Source organism: Lichenostomus cassidix, chromosome 4A (assembly GCF_008360975.1).
Source record: "Lichenostomus cassidix isolate B80296 chromosome 4A, HeHo_3.0, whole genome shotgun sequence".
In the NCBI taxonomy this organism is placed as follows: Eukaryota; Metazoa; Chordata; class Aves; order Passeriformes; family Meliphagidae; genus Lichenostomus; species Lichenostomus cassidix.
The window spans coordinates 15594375-15620261 of record NC_139485.1 but is presented as its reverse complement, the minus strand read 5'-3'; the positions used below and the strand labels follow the sequence as shown (position 1 = coordinate 15620261).

Genomic DNA, 25887 nt, shown 5'->3' with positions numbered 1-25887 from the left:
GCCACCTACTGGAATTTGGGTTCACAGATTTTGTGCTCTGTCTGGTAAAAACACTACCCTTTCCCCCCCAAGCAGTGGAGAAACTGACATAGACCACAGTGGTTTACCAAATAATTCTGGATCAGTCTTCCTCTATTATTCATAAAAATAAAAATATTCCATGTCATTGGATGTTCCCAATGATTTCAAGCAATACCTGTTTCTGTAACTTAAGAGAAGCCAGCTTTTCATAAGACCTGGGATGTGTAAATTGTTCAAAAATCATCATATTCCTTCTGTTACAGTCTACTCAATGGTAAACTCAGCCTTATTTTTTATAGTCACAGAAATAAATTCTAGATTTCATATCCATATTATTCGTTCGCTGTGAATAATATTAAGAATTATTTTGCAGTAAAAAACCCATAGATGTTAAGTCATGGCAGAGCTCAGTAAAATTTCTTGTAATTACATTAAAACTGGGGAAGTTGTACTTATTTCCACACACTGTTTTCTTCAGTGTGGGTAATGCCCTGATTTGAATTACAGAGGTGATTGACACCTCTGGGCATAACTCATCATTTATTAAAAAATACTAAAATCAGGTTGTTATTGTATTGTAAATATATCTCTTGGCCATTAAATCATGTCAAGAGCAGATTATTTTCACTATATCTTAAATTTTGGAATTTTCTATGAGAAAACTAACTCTGGAATACCAGTTCTAGCTAGGTGAACCCTAATAAAATCATAAAATTATGGAAATAGGTAAGTCTATAACTGAAAAATGTCTTATCAAAAGCTGTTAAAAGCTCTCCCAGCGGAGTTTGTGTCAATCCAAACCCATCTGTGTGCAGTGAGGTGCTGGCAGAGGCAGAGCCCCTCTTACCCAGGCCATGTCTGTGAGTGGACATTGGGGGCATCACAGTCCAAGCCTTGGTGATGGGGTTGAAGCACTCGACAATGTTGGATGTTTTCAGCCCATCCCTTCCCCCCACAATGTAGAGTTTGTTGTCAATCACTGCCACCCCAAACTGCAGCCGCCGGCCGTTCATGGTTCCGATTTGGATCCAGCTGTTGGTCCTGAGGTCGTATTTCTCGATTGTGGTGGTTCCTGTCAAAAACAGAGACAGCCATGGGAGGGGGCAGTACCCAGCAGTCAGTGCAAAACAATTAAATTGTGAAATATTGAAAATCTGGGGGTGAAATTTCACTGTGGCTCCCTGGGAGCTTCAGTTCTCATGTGACCCTAGTGAGAAAGCTGCAATAATTGCATACATGGTTGGGAAATCTATAAAAATATACTGCGGTCAAGAAGATGGGGAATTAAATTGTGGCAATTTTTGTAGCACTGCAAATTCTGGGGACAAGTTAAATCTGTTGTTTAACTACCATGAGGGTAGAAAGCTTGTGGGTTTTTTGGGATTTCTTTATATTCATTGTAAATCTGGTGCCTCCCAACAATCTACTCTTTAACTGTGTTAGTGCCTAAAGCATTAGTGATAATAATCTACTCTTTAACCACGTTAGTGCCTAAAGCATTAGTGATAATAATCTACTCTTTAACCACGTTAGTACCTAAAGCATTAGTGATAATTAGTGATGTCTGAGGAACTGGGCATGCATCTCCAGCAATCCTTTGGATATTTTCTCATTGGTGCTGGGGTCAGGCAGTAGCCTGGGCTGTGTGTAAGTACACACCTGGTTCCCACAGCTCTCTTCCCTGAGGTTCACCTGTGCAGCTGCCCTGCAATAGCTGCTGCTCTGCTGTAACACAGCAGCCACATTTCCCATTTTTTCAGGTCACTGGACCTCCAGCAACATTTTCCCTGAAACTCTTCATAAGGCAGGAGCTCTCTGCAGCTCAGCCCTGCCACTTCTCCATGCACAGTCTCCCATCATCGCTCAGGAGCCTTAATTGCTCCTCTGAGAGCTGATAAGCACAGCCAGGGCATGGCTCAGTAAGATCCAAGGCAGAATTGCCATTCCACATCCAGTGCACCCTGGAGCTCAAATTCAGCTCAGTCGAAGGCAACCAGATGAGGCAAACAGAGCTTATTTCTTGTACCTTGACTGGGATTTGAGATTAGGCAAGAAGTGTTTTGAAGATAACAACGGGAGGTTTGTGGCTAAGAATTCTTTTTGCAGCAGGAAAACAGCCATGCAATAAAGCAGAAAAGAAAGGTAGGATTTGGTTTAGAGATCTGTTAGCAATCACCTGATGTACACCAGAAATTTACTGAAATAAGAGTTTATCTCATGCTATCTTTTATCTGTGTGTTTTCCTCAGGCATAAGCTGGGAAAGAAACCACTGGCTCCATCTGCAATAAAAGACAGAAAATCTACTTTCTCCCCTTTATTGGGAGCAGCTGGATTTCTTTGCCTGTTCTTTCCATCTTGTTAGTGTGTTTGCTTCCCTCTGCTTTGATTCTTTCTCATTTATTCTATGCTAATATGTGAGTGCCCCAAAGTTCTTCACTTCAAAGGAAATCTCTCACACTCACTAAAACACAGGGAAAAGGCAGTCAGGTTTCAGTGTGTTCAGACATACCCCGTGGGCTGGAATTCTTACAGAGGCTGGAAGATTTGAAACACGCAAAAGTTAACGCGGTGGAGGCGCATTCATGTTTGTCAAAATTCTGGCCCAAAAGTACCTCTTTGATCTTCTTTTGATCATTTGAATTTGAGATTTGACTTCCTATTCCACCTGAGATAAGCACAGAGCCAAACCTGGCATTGCCTGAGACGCCAAACCTGCCTTTATCACAGTGTGTCGTTGCCAAAGGTGGGAGCTGCTCCTCTCTCAGAGCTGTTCCTCCAGTGCATCTTGGTCCCCTAGTGCTTTTTCCTTTCTTCCCCAGCCCAGCCCAGGCTCAGGCTGAGTCAGAGCTGTGGAGGACAGCAGGGAGGAGCGGAAATGCTGCTCTCCTTACCCATCAAAAGGCAAAAGTTCAAACAATTGGCTTCATTCCAAGGAAAGAAGTAAGAGAGGCACCAACAGGACGTGCAGATGTTGACTGAAATAACCCTTTCTTTGCATAACCTTTACTGGGAAAAGCTTATTGGAAAATTGTATTCTCATTTTAGGGGAAGATAGCTTAAAGATTACCTTGGATTCATCGTTGTCTGATATAACTCATAAATACTCAGTATCGCTAATGAATCTACTTAATTGCAGCAGTTTAACTCCAATTTGCTAAATTGTCCTAGGAATGAGTGTTTTCATGTTGTGCTGGGGATGAATGTGCATTCTGCACTTGATTTGATTGCACAGAGATAGGGAGGTAGCTCTGCAAGGTCTCTCATATGGGGAAAAATCAGTCGTCAGCAGCTTTTTGTAAACCATGAAATGGATTATCTTCTTTGTGATTCCATTAAAAGTGAACTCACACAGCTAAAAGTAATTCTGTGCAGCAAGTCGCTAGACTTTAAACTAATTAGAGTTCTCTGGCTCCAAGGTGTGGGTTTGAAGTTGAGGTTCCTGTAGAAAATGATTTAATATTCTGCCTCCTAAATAGAATAGTGCAATGTTTAAAGGTGTAACCTGATTGCAGTTTTGAAAATCAAATAATAGAAGCTGGAATATGTTTATATTAATTAACTTTTGACTGCAAAACTGAAAAAAAATATTGTGTGTGAAGTCCTGAAAAAAGGCTGCAGGCATGAAAAATGCAAATCTTTCCACCTGAAATGTTATAATAATGTTAGAATAAGGATTGATGAGCATTAGGTAAGAGTTCTCCCTAGTTCAGTGTGGTTTTTTGGTTTTACTTTTCTTCTTTAAAATCTTAGCTTTCTTACTTTGTCAGAATAAAGACCACAAGGTTCAACATGAAACAAATCTTGAAATATTTTGACTATTTACTTTCTCTTGTGGTTTGTAAAGTCAACTATTTTTTGCAATGATTAGTACCAAGTTTAATTTTAAAATCACCCTCTGAATCAGACTCCACATAGGTAGATTGTTTACAAATATTATTCTGGCACGAAAAAAATAATGTCTGACACACAGGATTCTGTCCTGTGATTGCTTTTTCTTCTTTTTCATCCCTAAATTGATGCTTTCCTATGGGAAATATTTAAATAATTGTCATCTATTCCCTGGGTTTTTGCAATACAATTAATTAATACAATCCAATTAATTTCTGGGCTTACCTTTAGTGGCATCCATACCTCCCACAGCATACAGAGCACCCACAGTGGATTTCCTGGGTTTGGTTCTGGGGCTCTGCATCATGGAGCGTCTCTCGGGCAGCAGGTGGTACTTCATGGCCTCCATGAGGAGCTTCTGACACTCGAGGTCATCTGCAAACATTGGGCTGTTTTCTAGATCAGCCAAGAGCTAAAAAGTGAAAAGAGATGATTTTTATATACATCTACATCGTTAAAATTGCCTGTACATTTATAATTAAAGTATTTGTAGCTACAAACAAAAAATTTAAGTTCACTGTGCACTTGAGCTTTGCTGGAAATACTGTTTTAATGCAATTAAAACTTTATAAAGGTGGAGGAAAAAAAATCTATAAATATGGCTTTGCTTAATTTTTTCCTACCTCTTTCTTTTAACTTTTAAAAAAGTTTAAAATCAGAAATGTAGCACTGCACCTTCTGAATGCAAAACTCCTTCTGATGTGAGTGAGCAAATCTAACACAGAGTACTGGGCATCTCTGGGAATATTAGAAAATATTAAATGTATTTAAGTGTGTATAATGCTTTTATATTTATCCCAGGTAGAATATTTGCAGCATCAGTTGCATAGATCAATGAAGTGTCCCAACTGATGGTCTTGATATTCTATATACAATTGTGATAAAGATTTTTCTGTGATACATAGCAGTGCCACCTTGCCATAAAACAGGATGTCCAGCTCTGGAACTTCATGGGTGAATCGTCTCTTTCAGAGTTAAGGGACAAATAATGTCAGTGCTCAGAATTGTCAGCCATAATTTAGGCCTTTTTGTATTTATCTGCCTTTTATGGCAAGAAAGAAATAAGAAAAGAAATAAAGAAATAAGCATCATGGCTTATCTGTCCTGCAGTTTGGTAAACCTACACAAATACCTTTGCATGGTATCTAAATTGCTGTGCTATTAGAGGAGCTCTTACAACCCAACAAAGAAACACTTGGCATTTGGAATACCCTGACATTGTTTAGAGGTAATTCTGAGCCTAGTAATTATACAGGCACTGGGGGATTTCTTTTCATCTGTGTTTAAAAACAATGGAGATTTATACTATATAGTTTGAAAAAATAAGATGGATTTAAAAATACCAAAAATCTCCAATCCAAACCAGAACCTTTCCACAGCACTCTTCTCTCTGCCTGCAGGCTGACCAAGACAAGCATTTCAGCTGCTAGAATTCCCGGTTTTCCCCTGCCATTCCCACCTGGGGAGGCAGCAGGGGCAGTCTGATGTAGGACAGAAGCATCCCCAGGTCTCTCTGGCGGTTTTCCAAATCGTGCTTCACCCACAGCATCAGGGCCTGGAAAATGGCTTCTTCATCTGGCACGTTGATGTCGTCGCTGGACAAGAGCTTGGCAATTTCATTAGCTGGGAGCAAAAGAAATTCCTGGTTTTTTATTACCTCTATGAAGTGCTCCTAAAAATAAAAGAAGATTTCAATGCGCTGATGATTTTCACACATAGAAATAGTTTTTCTTAGATAATGTAGGCTTTGTGAATATTTTGTTCCTGTTTTGTTTCACAGTATGGGGAAACGCTGCAGATATTCTAAAGATCACTGGATGTCCCTCTACCATTTAAGGGAGATTTTGGTTGCTTTTTGCTGCCTTACTCTTGCAGAACTGAAGAATAAAGTTCATCTCCACACCATCATGTTGCAGTTGTCTTTGTCTGGCTTCTTTTCAGCCTGTCCTGGCTTAGGGATTTGCCACTGGCACTTTTGTTCATCAGTGTGATTTTAACACTGTGGCTTAATAGAAATTCTATTTGAAGATATAATGTGCATTTAAAAATGCCAAACGAGCATTCAAATAAACTGTGTCCCTTCTGCTGCAGATGGAAAGGTTTTGAGCCAATTACACTGAAACCTTCCAATCTTCTTGCCATGAGCAGTGCCAGCTGCTGGCCATATGATTCTGCTATTGGGGCAAGGAAATAAAGCAAAGGAAATTCAGCTATCTTTTCTAGCAGCACTATTTGGGCAATGCAAAGTTGGAAAAGTTCCAACAAAGGTGTCTCAGTCTTTTTGGTACTGCTATATTAAAACTCCCCAGTTCCAGACACAATCATATGCATTAAATCTCTGGAGTCTTTCATAGAATTATTTTTCAGTAGAAAAATATAGTGCACAGTTGAGTACAACAATATCAGAGTTGATATCAATATATATTGCCTATTTCCTTATCTAAGTCCAAAGGCAAGAAGAAATTTGGTGAAGAGGGATAAGGAATTATGTTTCTCGCAAAGAGGAATCCATGTAGGAATTTGAAATATAATTTCTAATTCCATACCTGGAATTAATATATCTTCTTTGGGAACCAGATTGAAATAGTGAAGGTGAAAGAATTTTAGTAACTGATATTGTATTTTTTGTTTTGGGATTTTCTTCACTTTCTGTAACTCTTTTCAAATGTAGCCAGGATGCAAACACAGAAGTATCAGTGATTAAAGGAGATGTCAACTTTGGTCTGTTATGCATATCCTGCCTTAATATTCGTGACATTCAGAGAACAGGGACAGGAAGGCCAGACCACTTCTAGTAACAAATATAGCCCGAGTTGTTTATCAGAATGAGCTCTATCTGCACCAAAAGATACCAGGCAGGAAACTGTTAATTTGCACCGGTGGCCAAAGCACTGAAGGGGAAGTTCTCCATTGTGTCTGGTTTTATGGGATGGATCTGGTGTTTACAGCACATCTTCTCAACATGTCATGGTCTCTGGATTTACAGGACAACTTTCTGGTCTTTCCCCTAAGTCACACATTTTCAAGTGGTTGAGGCTAGCATGAAACAAACCCAAATTATTTGTTTATCCCTTTCCACAACTCTCATGTGTTTCTGCATTGTTGTGATCTCTTATTCTCCAATGGTTATTGTAATATCACTTCGAGGGTTTGAAACTAAATTTCCTCTAAGTTTATTTCAGAGGTGCAGATTTCCCCTTCTCTCTCTGAGCTTTTGGGAGCTGCAAACGTGGTGGATTGTTTATGGTTCACCAGGTCCTGTTCCATGGCTGCATCTTCAGTCTGTCCCATGCACAGAACAGCAGCTGCTTCTAGAGGTGATAGAAGTTATTTTCAAGGAAAATAGTATAAAAATTACTCGCAGTGCTGCTGACTGTCATAGAGTCATCATGATCCTTCATGTCAGACAGCTCTTAATGACTCAGCTGTCAACTCTGTGACACATGGTTTCAAAATATAGTAAAGGTTTCACTCCTGGGAAAGACTGGAGGATTCAAATGGTTAAAAAATATATATAAACAAAGAGGGCTCTCTTCATGTCATAAAATCATGTCTAATATTATGATTTTATTTCAGTTTTGCAGAAATCTGAACCATAATTTTAAACGCTTGAAGCCCCCCATGTGCTCAGACTGGTGGGAGGAAAGAGACCACAGCAGAGGGGGGATTTTCTGATTTTGGTGTGCAGCACCAGTAACAGCTCTATTTTACACAGGCTGAGCAAACCTCTACCTTCAACACCCTGTTTCAAACTTTGAAATATAAAGAGAATGTAAATTGCTGCTGAGCAAACCATTCATTACAGTGACAGGAAGGAGCACCAGCAGTGCCCTCAATCTGCAATGCCACTCTCCCTTATTTCAGCAGGTGGACATCCACAATCCCTAGCTGGAGTGTTCTCAGCATCATGAAGCCTCTAAACTGACATCCTCCACTCATATTTCAACTATAAGGCTGCCATGTGTCTCCTAACAAGTAGTTCTTTTTATATCTATTTAGCTGTAGCAGTTTGCTATTCTTTTTGTGTTTAAAGCTGTGATAACACATCTTGTTGCCCTGAATATTTATCCCTCAATTTGGTTTCACAGCAAGTTATCTGGCTTCTCTGTTTCCCACGCTCTGAATATTCATTTCTTGCTTCCAGCCAGAGCAGGATTATGTTCCAGTCAGCGACGTGCTTCTTTTTAGCATTCCAAATCTTTCCAATATGTTATTTTGACTCTTTTTGTGTGTGTCTCACCTTAAAATCAGCTTTAGGATTTTCTTTGTGTGGAATCAAGGGTGTGAAAATGGCCTATGCTGTTTGTCTCTGGGCATGAGCCATGCTAAAGCCCTATCACAATTTTTGGCAGGAATAAGTACCACTCGCACTGCAAATTTAATTTTACTGAGGATGTCATTCTGCAAGGCATAACTCTGAAACGGGGAACAACAGAAGTGGATATTTATCCATGTAACAGTGGCTGAAAGGCAGCTGTTGCCCTTACCATGGTGTAGGTGTGAGCCACCTTGAGGAGCTCCGTGCAGCCCTGGGCGTCCCCGAAGGAGCGAATTCCCAGGCAGTTGGAAGGGTGCAGCTGCTTCATCAGGAAGTTGCAGCACACCTCGATCACCTGGGAGAGCTGCAGCAGGCATGCAGCAGCCAGCAAACTCTCTATTGTGTCTTCCTTCAGCTCGAGGATACCTGGGCAGGTTTCATTCAGGAGGAAAAAATTAAAGTTTTAAGTCATTTTGCTTTTATTTTCATCGTTCAAAAGTTGGTCACTCATTGATTTTTCTCTGAGATGTCCTGCAGTTCACAAATTCATTTTCCTTTCTTGCTGAAGGATTATTTGAACATGTGTTTTAACAGACTTGTAAAGATTTGGTGGATTTTGAATACAGTGATTGGAACATTTTTATTGGAACTTTTACAGCGTTAGATGTGATTTGGATGAAAAAAAAAAATAAAAATAAGATTGTGATTAGGGACAAACCTTTCCCAAAACAAGGCTCTGAGTAACCTGGTCTAGTGGAAAGTGTCAGAGAGATGGAGATGTTTGGGGATGTTTTTAAAGCACCCTTCCAACCCGAACTATGAAAATTCATGTGTTAGTTAATAAAAATAGACATAATGTTTTTATAAAGCGAACTTTACCACAAAAAGCTGGGGAATAGCAGTGCTTGGGGCAGAGTTACCTGTGTAGGCATAGCGAACCAGAGCTTTCAGAGCCTCAGGATCCACGCCTTCCATCTTGATCTCCTCCTGCTTGGCTTCCCTCACATCGCTGGTGAACATGGCAGCAAAGTAATCAGACACTGCGCTCAGAACCAGCCTGGGCGTGGGGAGTGGGAGCAGGACACAAAATTACTTCATTATCCCAGTGCCAGGCATAAAATCCACTATTATTGGGTTATAAATAGAGTGTACAATGGAAACAATTAGCATAGGATTCAAATCTTAACAGCAGCGAGCAGTGAAGTTAAAGGAGTAATTAGTAATCTAATTTTCTCCCAGAGTGCTTATTTGGGCAGATTTTCTTCGCTGATCTTGCTACAGTTTGACAGCAGCAAGAAGAGAGGATGGACAATGTCAGTGGTTTTAATTTGAATTTCATTCTATTAAAAATAATAGATATGAAGCGTTGATCACGTAATTTTATCCCACATTACCTGAAGCCCTAATTAACTGTTCATTCACAACCAACCAAGGCATTCATAAATCAAGGCAACACTTGGAAATTTCAGGCATAGACAGGGAGCTGTACCTGTGGGCTGGAATCTTCTGGTCCCCAGCGATGAGGAGCACATCACAGAGCTGCTGCTGCTGCAGGTAATTCTCCATTTTGCGGAAGGTTTGCTCAGCGTGGTTGGTGGACTGGAAATACTCGTCAGAGCCATTGGTGCTCATCCCCAGGGAGCTGCTGGTGGTGGACAGCCTGCATGGACAGAGGCAGTGATGAACGCAGCCTTGAAAATGCTTTATCTGTGGCTAGCACAGGTCTTTCCCATGGGAACTTTCCTCTGTGTTTTATAAACAAAGATAAAGTTTGGATGTTGTGGAAGCAGTGTCTCGAGATTTGGACAGTTCAGGCCTGGCCAAGCAGGCCTAGGGGGAGGTTTCTGACTTACCAATCTGGGTGACCTCTGAAAAGTCTATATAGGTTGGAATCAAAATAATAAAGGTCTCTTTTCTATGCCATGCTGAGAATTCGGGATTTCTTCTCTGCTAGCGGCTCAACAGCGACATTTATTGTTATTGATGACATTGATTTTTGTTCAAAGGCAGCACAGGAATTCCTAAAATTATAAATGTCCCACAGTCGTGGTCTTACCATGCCTTCTGCCAGCTCTTTCTCTCTGCTGTCTGGAAGTTTTCATTCACAAGGCTGCACAGAAACTGCATTTACTACAGCTGTCTGTAGTAGGTGGTGCTGCTGGTTTGCCTACTCCACCAGTTTGGAGTGGATGCACTGTTTGCTCTGACAGCATAAATGCAGCCTCCCCAGCATTCATAAACAGAATACTTAAAAAAACCCCTATTTTCTTGTGATACTAGTAGCTAAAATACCTCTTGGTATGAAATGTTGGGTATTACATCTTTAGGTCTTATTTCTGATCTCTTCTTTCTTTGTCCATTAAATTACATGACTCCATGGGAATGAATCTGAAGACAATTTAATGAGCACCATATAATTCTGGAGGAATTGCCCAATTAAAAGCTCCTGTACATTACATGGCCTTAAGAATCTGAATGCAAATAACAGAGACAAATTAATTTCTCTGCCTTTCATGGAAATGTGCAATATAAATATATTCCTCCCACTCCAGATTTCTGTTAGCCACTTATAAAAAAATGATGTTGTTTTTTCAAATCATTCCTCAAAGCCTTTTAGTAAGAACTGTGTTGCAGATTGAAACACCTTTTTGACATATTTTTAGGAAAGCATTTATTTTTCTATTTATCTGCTTTTAGTAAAATAATAATGTATTTGTTGATATAAATGTACATCACATAGCTTGAAAATGCTGCAGTACTTAACACCACTTTAGCCAAAGATTGTTTAGAAAAACATTTTCTCAGTTTAATATCATATTTTGTTAGAATGTAATTCACCTGTTTTTTTTTTAAATTTTCAAGCCCAACCAGGAAACAGTAACAGCTGGTTGACTAAATATACTGGCTGTCTTTGATATTGTTAATGCAAATTCATAAATGATTAGGAGAAATAGGATCTCTTCATGAAATTAGCATATTAAATTTAGCAGAATATTGGATTACATCCACCATTTAACATCCAGTTCAGAAAACAGAGAAATAAAAATGAGTAAGTCAGGTTGAATCGGCAATATCTGAAAATAGAGATGTTAGATCATACATTTGCAAAGATGATACCTCATTACATAGCTAATAGAATTCAAGGGAAATAATTAAAAATCAAATTATAATGTAGTATTGAATTGAGACACAGGAGTTTTCTGTCCCCTCTGTGAAATGTTTCTCTCCTAATTTCCAATCCATTTTAGCGTACTTTAGTTTAATTTTAAAGAAAAAGGGAATAACCAAGTTCACCTCTAATGTGTTTCCTTTGTAGCTTATGACTTAGAAAAATGAATTTGTCTCAGTGTGTTTAATGATTCCACTTTCTTATTTGTTTTCTTTCAATGCTTCATTAAAAATTACGAAGCTGCAAAATTGGATTATATGCTCATTAGTTTTGTATCAGCTATTGGATGCCAAATTCATACTCTGCAATGTTTTGTTATTTACCTCTTAAGCTTCCTTTAATGTTTCTCAGAAAATTATATTTGGAAAAAAAATCTTTTTATCAGATTCATTATATCCACTCTAAGTGTTGTATCTAAGTACATTGCACTCAGCCTTGACATTTGCAGAAAAAAAACTCAAATAATACTCAACCATCCCTATTGTAAACAGCCAGTTCTGGTTGTGTGAAATAAATAATTCCCCATAGTGTGTATTTATTTGTGGTTAGAGAATCGTGTCCAAGGGAGTGAAAGTCTAATAATTTAATTTACTCTGGGTACTTTTTTCACCAGTTTTGTGCAGTCACATTTAACTACAGCAGAAATACCACTAATATAATGAATTATTTCAAAGGCAAAGGTCTTCAGAGACTGCAAAATACTGGAAGCAAGAGAAAGTTCTCCATTAATATTAATTTTATAATTTCTGGTTTATCTCCAGCAGCTGATTCAAAATGGTAGATATATCATGGAGGGGGGAAATTAAATTCCAAGATAAATATTTATATATTTTCCTTAGTGTGTGCCTGTTGGATTCAAATATTGACCTGTGGAATATTGCAGTGGGTAATGGTGAACTACAAGGAGCCAGAGATCAAAATATGCTAAAGCAAGGAGTCAGTAAAAGCACCCTGGGGTTTAATGTGGAATTTTTGCAGAGAATGCTGAGGGTGGAGCACAGAGATGGGAAAGGAGCTCCAAATGAGCGGTGGGAACACCAAATCCTACAAGATCCTGCCCTGGGTGGGATGGATGGACTCAGGAATCATGTGAACAACCTCAGAAAGGAGGCAGGGAGCAGATAAAGGTTGATTCCTGTAAAATGTGCACAAGTGTGGACAAACAAAATCTGAATACGCAGGAATAAAAGTTTCCAAAAGGGCATTAGTCACGATGGAGAATCACCAATGAATTGCTCTGAAGAATCAGGAGCCCAAACTGTTAAATGTCATCTTTGTGTTGGTGTTCAGTGGGACAAGGAGCTGTGGTGACACCATCAGCATTTGTAACAATGGCTTAAAATGTGGATTAGCCTGGAGAGAGAAACCTGTAGTTAAATTATTCCAAAGCCACTGAGTTCTGTGAGCTTCATTTCAGGTAGAGAGCCAAGCGAAATAATTCCAGAGTTTTCCTGTAGGGATTTGTGAAGGACAGTGTAAATATGGTCCCATTTTTAAAAAGAAACATGGGATTTTGAAGCAGACAATATAAGCTGAAAACTTGAAGAAATAATCAAAAAGCATTAAGAGTCTGGATGATAAGAAGGACATAAATACCAGCCAGCATGGCTGGTCAGAATGAATCATGTCACAACATTGTATTTCATCCCTTTTTTCCAAGATACCAAAGCTTACTGGGAGAAAAACATCAGTTGTCAGAAGTCATCTCGCCTTTCGGATGACTTCTGACACTATTCCACATGACATTTTCAAAATCGAGCTGGGATGGCATGTTTAAAGTGTAATAAATATAAGAGATATGAATAACTTGTTTAGCCATGCTTGAAATCCAGCAGGGATTCAGCTCCAAAGGCAGACAAGGTGCTGAAAGCATCCCAGGCAAATCCAGCTCCTGATGGTGTTCCATGGTTTTATTGCACAAAATCATGGTTTAATTTTCACATGGATATCTGATAGCGAGCCACAAAGCTTTTGGGAAGGGAATTTAAATTCAGAGAGGTATATCTGCCCTTGTCCTCGCTGAGCTTTAGGGAAATTTGTACTTTTCAAACAGCTGCTGATACCTGTGTTAAAATAATTACCTGAATGAAACACAAGGGAGGAAATGACAGGTAACAGTGAGATTATACTGCATCCTAAGCAGGGTGGGACTGAAAAATGGTGTGTGGAGGTCAAATTTTGTCTTTTCTGTCATCAGAATTGATGTCATGAGTTTTGTGATTCATTCCAGGCCTACAATTCTTTACATTTCTGAATAAGTTAAATTTATTTCCTGTCATAATGAAGTACTCTTCACATTAATCAGCAGAGCACTCTTCATTAATCAGTATATAAAGGATAAATTCAAATTTCCTCATTATTTAATTAGAATGTGATAACCCCTAAATGCCATTTATTTGCCATGTCTTTTTAAAATTCACTGTTTTGTTAAACCTCATTCCGTGTGGCCAAAACCAGAAAGTAAACCTGATGATAAGGAAGCTTAGAAGCATAATATTGCATGAAAACAAGGTGATTTATCAGAGTATTTTAATTTTGCTGATAGGCTATTAGTTATGTTTTTGTAGTGGCCACTTCTCTTCTTGAGTATTAGTTGAATATAGCTATTTAACCTGCTGTTTGTGATATTTGTGAAACTCAGTTTAGTCAAGTCACAGTTCAGCTCTTGGTGTCACAAACTGATTTTGGGAGTCTTTCCCTCTGCACTGTCAATCCCACCAGCAGCAAACTGGGTACCAGTGAGAGTCACCAGCATCCCATGGGCTCCATCAGGGCTGGGAGCTCAGAGTGACCTCAGCTCTGTGCTGTGCCTGTGGCAAGGCTGAGGCAAAACTGCAGCTCCATCAATTCCCTTTGTTTGTGCAGCAATATTTACAGTGCAGCTCATCATTTCTCTCTCCTCTCATTTATTTTTGCTTATTTACGAGAAGTGCAGTTCAGCCCCTTGGCCTCAGCCAGCTCTGCCCTGTGCAGCTGTGAGCTCTGAGCTTCTCTCTGTTTTCCTACAGAAATCACAATCTGTCCCAGATAAACCTCAGCAGCTGGCTGAGAAATAAAAATATTTCAGGTGGGGAGCCATTTCTGAACACAGATAAAACAATGATAACGTTGAGGGACTTGTATTAATTGATACTATGAAATTATACAACCTCAGTAACTGTCCCAGCCTCTGTCTTGAAGTTTTTACTGCAGTTGTATCCTTTATTTTTCACTCTTTGCAGTGAGAAGTTTTTAGGGCATGGGGGAGAACGTTTGACCTAAAAGAGCAGGGAAATTTTACTATATGTTGATGACTGCTGAGATTGCAACATTAGCATGAGGTTGTGCCAATGATAGAAAATGACGTGGCAAATGAAGGAATAGGTAATTAAAAATTATCATTTATTTCACTTAATGAGAAACTCCTGACTTCCCAACTAAACTGAAAGCTCTAGCAATTCCTTTAGAACTTGGAGCTCTTGAAACTGCCTGTTTTCAGCAAGTTTTTTATTGCTAGTATTAACATAAACCTGCCACTTCTCTCAGTCGGCGTTAGTTAAAATAACTTTTCCCATTTGGGATTACAAGTGTAAATGTGCATCTCATTAACTGCAGGAGCTCCAGCAAAACACTGAAACCACTGCAGCTGCTGGGAGTTCTGCTCTTCCCCCAGACAGGCAACATACAGACAGATGTCATCGTGATTCCTGTCAGGATCAACTTGGGTTATGATATTTTGAATTCCCCTAGGAGTGTAAAGAATGTATTTTTTGGGGTAATTCCACTGGAAAACTGAGGCTGAACCCAAACTGCAGAGCCCTCTGTGCTTTCTGTCAGCTGTGGCCACATGGTGATTTTGTGGTACAGAGATGAGTCAATCCAAACTCACCTCAGTATGCTGTTTCCCTCCGGAAATCATATTTTTTATTCATTTTTTTAAACAGAGGGGGCTAATTACAAAACCATTATTTCTCAGTCTCTGCAGATTACTGTGTGAACTCCCTTGGTTGTTGATCTTTTTCTGCTTTTTCTACTGTTCAAAGCTTAATGCATTCCTCTATTGGCATCTTGTGTCTACAGAAGACTTTTATGCTCACTGTTTGTTTTATGCAGATAATTAAGAAATTGAACAATCTTATGTATATAGGAGTTCTAATGATTCTCCTCCTGCCTCAGATTAATCTGAACATGAAACTTTGCTGTAAACATTCTAATGCATGACTTGAGAACACTTATTTCTGCAGCATGAGATGCTTCCCTAGAAATTGGAGCTGCAGCAATATCTAACCAGCCTGGAGAGAACACTGCCTGTACAGCCTGAGTGGTTTTTTTAATAGATATATGTCATTATTCAGGGCTGAAGTGAGTATCTCAGACAAATCAATTAATGCCAGTTTAAACCACCATTCAAGACCATTATCCTCCAGGGGAATTAACACTGTATTCTTTTACATTATGTAAGAATAACTGAGTGAAACCTTTCAGGTGAAATGATAGGACTTATGTGAATTATCACCTTAAAATTCCCCTTTGTTCTGATAATGCCAAGTGGTCACTGCAAAGCATGATTTCCAAACTCCCATTTCTGGTACAATATTGTGTTGGAGGGAAATTAAAAGTCATGAAGGAGAAACTCAGCGAGGCTGAGTATTTCTTGCTCAACTTCCTTGCAGCATGTGATAATCTTTCTAAAGAACAAAAAAATGATGTGACCAGAAGGCATGATGTAGCACTATTTCAAGCTGTCAGAATGTACAAAATGAAAAATAATGGCTTCATGCTGGAGCTGGGCCTGTGGCATTTTTCTTTAGAGGACATAGAAAACAAAATACAGGCCAATGGCACAAAAAACTGGTTTTCATTCCAAGAAAAACTATTGCCAGATGAAACTAATTAACTCCATGTTTCTTACGTCATTAAGCACTTTGCAGAAAGACTCCTGATGGGAGAGATGGAGGGGAAGAAGACCTGCTTTATGCTATCCCTTTTCACTGGGAAAAGTGGGACAAAGGGAGATAAAAGTATAAAAAAACCCCAAATGTGAAGTGGTTGCACCTCCAGTGAGCAGAAATTGCTAGACACCTTATTCAAGGCTAAACACTACTGCAATGGGGGAAAAAAATGTGATTTTTACCCTATTTATCCAGAGTGACCTGTGATAATTACAGATTTATTAGAAAAGAGTGAGAGAGGATGTGTATAAGGGTCTGGGCAGCATCACAGATAGAAAGCACAGATGAGAGTTAAGCTGAAGTTTTCTATTCTGTTTGAAGGTTTTGCAAGCCACATAAATTTATCTGTGATCAATTCTTTCCTCCTCCTAATTGTGCAATTATACCCTGAGAGTGTTTCCCTCTGCTACAGCTAAATATTTCTGTGTGTTCAGAGGTACAGCTATCCTGACATCAAAGTATTCTCCAGCCAGTTGTTATCTTCTGAGCTTCTGTGTCAGAAAACATAACTCAGACCTGAGGCTGGAAAGGAATTTCAATAACTTAACCTGCTTGCTGTATTCATTTCTGGCTCAGTTGAGAGCATTTTCTTTCAAGTCACTACAATCAAACCAGCATACAGTGAATGCCCTTTCATATTTACTGGAAGGAATTTTTAACATTATAAATTACGTAGACTGTTGTGCTTTAGCACCTGTTCTTACCTTTGGTCACTGATTTTCACTTTTAATTAGCTGAGAAATATTTTATGAGTTATTTTTATGTACAGTGCTGCTAATGTCACAAATTAACATCCACTGAGTATCTCCTGGGATTGCTCAGAAAAGGAAGGAATTGCTCAGTGTGGAAAGCTCTGTTCATGAGTGCACAGCACCTTTGTAACACAGAGAGAGAATTATCTTCACAACCTTTACAGACAGAACAATAGCTCTGCTTTTATTTGACAGTATCAAGTGTATTTAACACTGTTTCTGACAACATCTTAATAAAACCTGTTCCCTTGATGCCATTAGGGACTTGGCATTTGTCTGGGCAGATAATAGAGATAACTTGCTCCAGCAAGCCAGGGTCTGTGTCAGCCTCACTCACTGTGATTGAATAGGAATAAAACTGTGAAATCTAAATAAATGTACTACAGTAAATCAAAAGGGAAAATAAAGAAAGGCCAAAAGTGTGTAAGTGATATGAAATGGGGAAAATATTGATTATATTATTATTATGACAGCTTTTTCCTGGCATGCCTGTAGTATTCACTAGGCTGGAGAGAGGCAAATTTGCATTGCAATGCAATTATATACAAAAAATAACACAGTAATTTTCATTGCAATTATTCAATAAAATACATATTACAACTTTGCTGAGGTTGTAATATTACCAGAACTAGATGAAACATGTGATAATATGCTATCATACCTAATCTTAAGAGAAGAAACTGATCTTTCCTGGGATGGGTTTTCTGCCTCCTGAAGAAAGAAGGGATTATTTAGGCTCCTTGCAATCTGTGATGTTTCAGCAAAAAATATACTACAAGATTGGCCTCAGACTGTTCACCAGATTGTGAAATCTCCATTTTTAGAGGTTTTCAGGACCTGACTGGATAAAGCCAACGGCAGCCTGGGCTGATCTCACAGCTGACCCTGCTTTGAGCAGGGATTGGGCTGGACACCTCCTGAGATCCTTTCCAACCCAAATTTTCCTGTGACCTTAAAATCCTGTGACTCCCAGTAATTCAAAAACTGAAAACATGTAATAATATATTTAATGAGGATTTAAAATCAAAAGTGCAAATCTTTAAGTAGATTAACATAAACACTTATCTGTTCCCATCTCCTTGTTCCAAAGGTGGCCTTAAAGCACTGATGCTCCTCTTTCTAGATATTTTTATGTTTTTACTTCTCTTTTGGGGTGTTTCTGACAGTTTTATGACTGTGTAGAACTACTAATAGTTGTTTAATCTTTGTGCAATATCATAACATATATTCTACTGTGTTTCCCCCAGCAAGATCAAATCAGAGCTAATCGAATATCTTAAGGGCAGCTCAGTCTTTCCTGCCACCTTTTGCTAGACACTGTCTGCTGAGCACCTCTTTATTGAATAAAATTGATGTTCCCTCCCAATTCAATGTGAAATTCAATTATTAAATTTGGCAGCAAAACTGGGACTATATTTATTTTGCTTTCGGTCAGGACCCTTTTTTGCTGGGGTTTGCAGTCCTGACTTTGTTATTTTATTAATTGTGATGAGTTTGGGTTTGGATTCACTGTTACACCAACTGAAAAAATACAAAGAAACTTTAAACAGCTGAGGAGTAATTGAGCTCCATTTGAAGGAGGCAGTGAGAGGCACATTGGAGCTCTCCTGCTTTATGGCATCCCATGGGAGCTTCCTGCTGAGTGACTTGATTGGTATTTTGTGCCACCAAGCCATTCTGCATCTCTTTAATGGGAGAAATTGGGATCCTGTAGGTGAATGAAACAAATTAAGACAAAAGAAATTAGTCCTGACTTACAACCTTGTCCTTTCTGTGCTTATCTCTTAGCTCATAGTGCTCTGGTTGAGCAGCCAGCAGGATCACCAGGCTGGAGCTTCCCAGGAGGTTGTCCTGCTCTGCTCCCAAACCCAGGCTGACAGAGGCACAGGAGCCTCTCTGCCTGCACTGCTGGCTGATTTCACTAGGTCAGGAGTCTCAGGCAGAAAGATCAAAAGTCCATCCTAAGCCACTGGAGCAGCACCCAGAGCAGGGTGGGGTCAGGAATGGCACAGGAGGCAATTTCTGCCCTTAGGTGAGTGCTGGACGATGAGCTGGACAGTCTGGAGAGAATCTGCTGTGAGTGACCTTTGTGGGACAGCAATGAGAGCCATGACCCAGGACAAGCATTTTCATCTCTAAATGATCAATATTTATCCTCTAGAAATGTGACAGAGCACTCCATTTTTTTATTCAGAATATACATTTATTCTCTGCCTGGCTCAAAGGGTGGCCAGGAATGGTGGCATCAGAGCTGGCCTCTCTCCTTTTCCCTTTCACTGAGTGTATGGCAAAAGCAAAGCTCCTGCTCTTCAGAGATGAAAGTCTAAAACATGAACCCAAATGGATCAAAACCCAAGGCAATATTTAAATATTCCCAGCCTGGAAGCAGAGGGGTTGGACTGCAAACCTTCAACTAGGTGGTCACGGCAGAGATGGAAAGAACAAGCTCTCAGCAAAGACAAGGAACATGACTAAGATAAAATTGCTGAGGTATTTTTGTCAGCATGTGTGTACATGTGCATCTCTATTTCTCCCCATTCTGCAGCATTCTGAAAGGGTCTGACATGGAGACAGAGCTTTCCTGAGCATCTGTGCTAAATGAACACTGGAGAAGAGGTTTCCCTAGCAACGCAAACCATATGTAATAGCTTAAAATAGCTTTGCTCCAACTCCTAGGATTTCTTAGTGGTTTGCTCACAATTTCCATTTAAATCAAGGTATATTTGCCCAGCTCAAAAAAGGTTCTTCATTTTCTCAACTTCTATTAAAATGAACAGGGTTTGAAAAGGCTCATTTCTTGCCGGAATGCCTCCCTCCCTCTTGACTTCTGACTTATCAGGTAAACTGAAGCATGGAACACAGTGACAGTGGCTGTCCACCTGCTCCAATCTATTGCCCTTGTTTGCTGTTCAAAACATTTTATTAGAGCTATATTGGGCTCTACATATTGGAACGGGAAAGTTCCAGCAGACTTTGATTTTTCTGGTTTCAGGATAACGAGAGGATTAAATGTGCAGCTATATAATATAGGGAGTCAATCACAGTGTACATGAATTCCACTTTGCATTTGAGTAGCTGTTTGCAGGCAAATCTGGATATTTGAAAAACCTATTGTGTCCCCAGGAAAATGCTCTCTTTTACATGAGTGAACTGTGATCCCAAGAGGCTCAGGGATTGCTCTGAGGTAATGTTAGAAGCAGGTAACCAATCTGAGACATAACCCATACATTGATTTTCAGATCCTAGCCATATAGGTAAAATTTTAAATCAAATGTTAATACACAGTAAGAAATTTAGACTCTTGTCCCAAGGTTTTGAAAATAAATCCAGCAAAACTGAAGGAAGAACCAGGTGTCAGCCAATGCTTTCTTTTCCACTAAATTTGTTTGCAAGGCCTAAATGGGTTTTAGTTGAGAATGTGATGAAGCAAACTCTTAATCCTGTAAAACACAGCATGAGAACACAGTGCCTCTTTGCTGACAAAGCATTTTTAAACTGTGGTCATTGAGATGCTGTATCAGATATTTCAACCTCAAATGAAGGCAGGATGTTCCTTTAAATATTTTTAGTTATCCTTCTTGTGGTTTTTGCTAAGAACTATTGGGTGGGCAGAAGTTCTGTAAAAAGCCAGGCTCGCTGGTCTTGTTCTCTCTATTTTATTTTGCTTTGCACTGAGTTCTGACTATTGCATATTAACTTGAAAAAGGAAGCACTGGGGGTGCCTGGGAGCAGATTTGCAGTCAGAGCAGGGTGGGAAGTTCCAGTGCTGCTGTTTCTATTGACAGAGTTACTGAGGTGGAGTTTGAGCTCACAGAGGAGGAAATTTGGTTATAATTTTGTTTTAGAGACGATTTTCTCTAACTTTATATCCTATGCTTACCTTCAGCTCTTTCTGTGAACCCAAACAGCACTTCAGCTTCATTTTTAATTCTGTTAGCCTGCAGACCTGCAGGTGTGCCACAAGTAAACCTCAGTCCTTATCTACTTGCCTGATATTGTCATTCCCTAAATACATTCAACTATTATTTTATTCCAGCAGAATGAAAGGAGCTAAACCAAACTGGCCCAGTTTAGTTGGGCTAATTTAGCTGTTTGATTATAACAAACAAATCCCTTTATTTTTTCAATGTGAAAGATTCTGGCAATGTTCTTCACTACAGTATTTCAAAGTAAACATTTCAGCCACAAACCAAGGGTGAAAATAAATATCTCCTTCCTTCTGGGACACTTTGTGGGTACAGCATTGAAACCAAGCAAAATCTTCTCCCCCTTTTCCCAGAATGTTTCACCAACCATGAGATTTCTTGTTGATTTTTCAGTTGCAAATGCTCAGTGTGTCTGTAAAAACTGCTCTGCATGGGGCACATGTGTTTAATCATCTCCTCAACTTTTTCTGGAGACATTAAGAAAGAGATTTTAAGAGCAGTAATAACTCTTTAAAAAGTCATTTAACAGCTGTCTTTGCTGAGAGCGAGCTCTATGGAGTGAAAATGAGAAGATAATTGAATCATAAAAAAATTGTTTTGAAATGACTGGAATTGTCCTAGATTCTTAAATTACTATTAAATGATTTTTTTTTCCCTTGCTGCAATAATTCATCTTTGAAAGCTAGTCATGTTAATGTAGGCCTGTAAAATATTGTGTGTTTTCTAGTAAGTCATATTATTTCTCATTATAGACTTCTTGGTGGGTAGACAGCTTTAGACTTGATGATATCCAGGGCCCTTTTCAGCTGAAGTTTTCCTATGATTCCATTTAAGTAGCTATGAAAAAATATTTTGAATAAACATCCAGTCCTTCCGCAGGGTGATTATAAAATTAATTTCAACATACAATTCTACTCATTCCTTTCATCTTTAATAACTGTTTCAAGCCTCTTTAATATCCCATTCTTTTCTTTATCAAGTTCCTCAGAAGTTGTCATAATAGAAGGTGTGTGTAGCAATGCATCCCAAGGATGCCCTTGAGACATTTGGATTCTAATTTCTGTACCAAGAGCTCTTGGGTGAGGTCACAGCATTTGTTTAGTCAGAATTAATTCATTGGTCACTGTTCATTGCATTTGCACTCAGCCTCAGAAGGCTTTTCCCTCTTTGTGAACTATCAGCTGCTGGGAAAAAGGTGATTCTCCTCTTAGATTTTAATCTTGCATCAGATACCACTTACTATAAATTCACAGATTTTCCACACTTAGTAAACGTCAGATACCAAATTTTCTTGGTTAATTCTTGCCAAATTACGTAGCATAAAATTAATATAATTATTATTTCTAAGCACTTAGGCTTAACAGTCAGCAAGAATTTGCCAAGAACAACATGTCAGAGTAAACTGAAGTGCCTCATTAATATGTTTTACTAGACATTACGGAGAACAGAAAAGAAGTAGTTTTCATTTATATCTTGAACATGAGAATATTATTTTTCAGTGTCTCAGATAACGCTAAGTTCAACCTCAAGAACGGTTTGGACTAAACCATTTTGGAACAAGTGTGAAACTGGATGGAAATCATACTATTAAAGTAATTATTAGTGATTCACTGACAAATAGGAAGGTAAATCAAACTGGGTTTCTAAAGAATTTAGCACTGAAGTTCCTCTATAACTTCTCATAAATTTTCTAAATCACTTGAAGGGAAGAAGAAATAAAGAGAAATCTTTGATATTATGTATTATGATTGGAGATTGTTCCACACTGAGAGGAGCTGCAAGTCTGGTGGGGTATAGGATCAGAGCTGAATATTAAATCAGTAATTGGGGTTATTAAATGGCATCAGAACTGAATATTAACTCAGCCAACTGCAGACATTATCTGATAAACATAAAATGGAATTTATTTGTGCAAAGTGCTGGTTTTAGGAACAAAGAACTGCAGAAATGTGCAGATGGTTTGGGAACAGGTCTGGTACAGAGGCAAGAGCTTCACATGAATCACAAGCCAGGCATGAGCAACAGCATGCTGTTGAGAGAAGAAAAACAAGCACAGAGGATATTCCAACAGATTGGAGTCAGGATGACACATCAGCAATCCATCTCTGCAGCACCAGAGCTGCCAGGCTCCAGCAGGAGCACAGCCAGCCTTGGCCCCAGAGCTGCAGGACAGACAGACCTGCTGGGGACAGGCAGGACAGCAAGGAAACACCAGAGCTGGCAGGAGAGCAATTCGGAGACAAGACTGCAAGAATTGCAGCTCCTTAGGCTTACAGCAATTTTTAAATATGAAAAAAGAGATAAAGAAGAAAAGTGTGGCAAAAAGAATAAGGGGAGCAATATGCTACTTATACCCAAGGGGGAGCAACCTAGGCAATAATGAGCTTAAATTGTACTGTAGACAACCAAGGAAGCACCTAAATATAGCTTTATTATATATTATATTTATCATATTATTTATTATATGATATTATATTATATTTTTATATAATATTATATTATATACCATATTATAATATAATATTATATTATATATTATATTTATTATATTGTTTTTGTCCAACTTTGTCACATGAGTATTGACATGCTGTCTGACTAGATGTCCAGCATTCTTTATCATGCCTCAAACATTTATTTGTTAAAGTTAAGATTTTTTGAAAGCTTTTTTCAAAAAGGTGGAGGTTCAGTGAAAATAAAACCAGAGCAGTTTTGTTTTAAAAATAAATGCTGCTGTGATGTGAGATTAGGAATCATCATCTCTAAACTTTTACCTTGTGCATCAGAGATGGTTCATGGAACTGAATTCTCACCCACAACAGGGAAACAGTGTCTGAATGCAACCTTTTATCATCTCGGCCCAGGGAACATCACAGTCCTGCCTTCTACCTGTGCCTTGGGATCCATTATCAGCCATTCCTTGCCTCACTGTTTATTTGGATACCTAGAACTTTGCTCTCAGTGCCAAAAGCCCTCTCAGTCTGGTTTGATTTGTGGTTTCACAGAATAACTCCCATGTTCTATTTCCACCAGGAAAATTATCACCTTTTTTCTTTTTTCTTTTCTTTAGCTCATGCTGGAATGTGAGCCAAGACTGTCATCTGCTGCTGGAGTTAAAAGCAGAACTCAGGGGAAAACCCTCACATGGGAGATAATACCTGAAATAGTCATGTACACGTGTGTGTGTGTGTCAGAGACAGTGAAGAAAATAGTCTCATAGTTATTTCCATATGTCTGACAAAACCAAAAAAAAAAAAAAAAAAGAGTTTTCAAGTCTCAAGATGAATTATCAAAATAGCTGTATATCAAAAATAGCCACCACAGAAAAGGCTTGCCTTTGGGAGGATGCTTCCCTCAAGTATCTGTTTCCATGTGCATCAGCACTGACTGCTTCTATTACAATCCAAAGATTCTATTGAAATTAATTAGAAGTATATTTTGTCTCAAATGGGAAATTAGAAATCATCTGTCTTTAGCAAGACTAGACTTTGTCCCCAGCTAGAGTTTGTCAGCAATTTTTCAGCCATATAATTAGGAAAAAAAAATGCAGAAGAGAAAAAAATGATGAATGGATGCTACATTTACTATTGAAATCTAACTGCCTTTGGGCAACTAGGAAATACTTCAGCAGCACATGTGGTCTGCAATAGCACAGTTTTGGAATTCTGAACCTGGCAGGCATGCAGGAATGGGTGTGGAAATGTGGGATAATGTTAACAAATTCTGGGCACAGTTCTCTCATGGAGAAGTCAATATCTGTGAGTCCAGAACTTATTAAGGGAAGCAATTGAAGTAATTCAATATCAAGGTTCTTCTTTTTCGGAGGCTTCAGTGCTTTGTCAGCCAGATGTGCCCACGTGTGTTCATGTCTTGCACATGAGAGCAAAGCTTCTGTTGACTGTGAAAATCAAACCATCAAATCCTCCCAGCTTGTGCTGATGTCTCTGCATCACTGCCAGATCACCTCCTTTGAAAGAAATGGAAATAATTCCAGGTTCCCCAGGCAGAGGAGCCTGAACCTCAAGAGGTTCCAGACACATCAGGGTAGCCCTGCCTGCTCAACCAGCAGCAATCCACAGGCTATTTCCCATGGGTTCTTTCACAGCTCACTTCAGCTCCCTCCTCAAGCCAAACCTGAAATCTCTCAAGGTGTTTGCACTTCCTTGGCATGGCCATATTCCACAGGTTTAGCTTTCTGATCATCCCAGAAATACCAGAAAATGCTATGATGGGAGTTGCAGTGAACAAATAAACAAAATAACTGGGTAGCTATTCAGGCTTTAGCTGGCTTCTCTGTTTTTCACCTGTGAAGAGTTCCCAATCCTCATTCAAGGAGCAGATTGGTGAGAATCAGATGAGGTCAGTAAATTTATATTTTCCACTGTTCATCTTTTTTCCAAACTATAGATGCAACTTCTGTAAGGATCTTACAGCAAGTCAAGGTGCATCATTTTAGATGCATCTAGAAAAGATGTGTGATATCTGCTGAGCAGCTTCCCTGAGCAACTGTTCCAGACAGTCCCAGAGGCTTTTCTAGTGCCAATAAACCTTTTATTTATGGCCTGGAATGTATTGGTTGACCACACACTAACTGGTTACTGTTAGGACAAAACTAATGAGTTTTAGTCCCTTAAGCCTCATTCACTTTGTCACTTGTCATGGGATATTATTCAGGAGCAAGAGAAGGGTTTCTTTAAGTCTTGCACTATTTAATTTGGGGACAGGAATACCAAAATGGATTGAAGAAAGCAGAAATAAGTGTATTGATGATCGTGTATTCAAATTGGAACTGTTGTTTGGAGCTTTATTATTCACCTTTCCCCCTCAATAACCAACCCTTGTTTCATCAAAGCCAAGGTGCTCTCTGTCCATCACTGACAGCATTAAGTCCTGAGGTTTCTAGAGAAAGTTCAAGTTTTTCTGAAGAAATCCACAGCATTGGTT

The 25887-nt window shown here is 39.0% G+C and overlaps 1 protein-coding gene across 1 annotated transcript in view; it reads right to left on the bottom strand.

Moving 5' to 3' along the window:
- KLHL4 (kelch like family member 4) overlaps positions 1-25887 on the bottom strand; it is a 36842-nt gene that overhangs the window by 7417 nt on the left and 3538 nt on the right. Inside the window, exons 2-7 of the mRNA XM_085060707.1 lie at positions 9658-9828; positions 9089-9225; positions 8398-8594; positions 5370-5582; positions 4136-4322; positions 869-1093 (exon numbers count right to left, since the gene is read on the bottom strand). Coding sequence (XP_084916833.1) covers positions 869-1093; positions 4136-4322; positions 5370-5582; positions 8398-8594; positions 9089-9225; positions 9658-9828 — 1130 coding nt within the window. The remainder of the gene's footprint in view (positions 1-868; positions 1094-4135; positions 4323-5369; positions 5583-8397; positions 8595-9088; positions 9226-9657; positions 9829-25887) is intronic.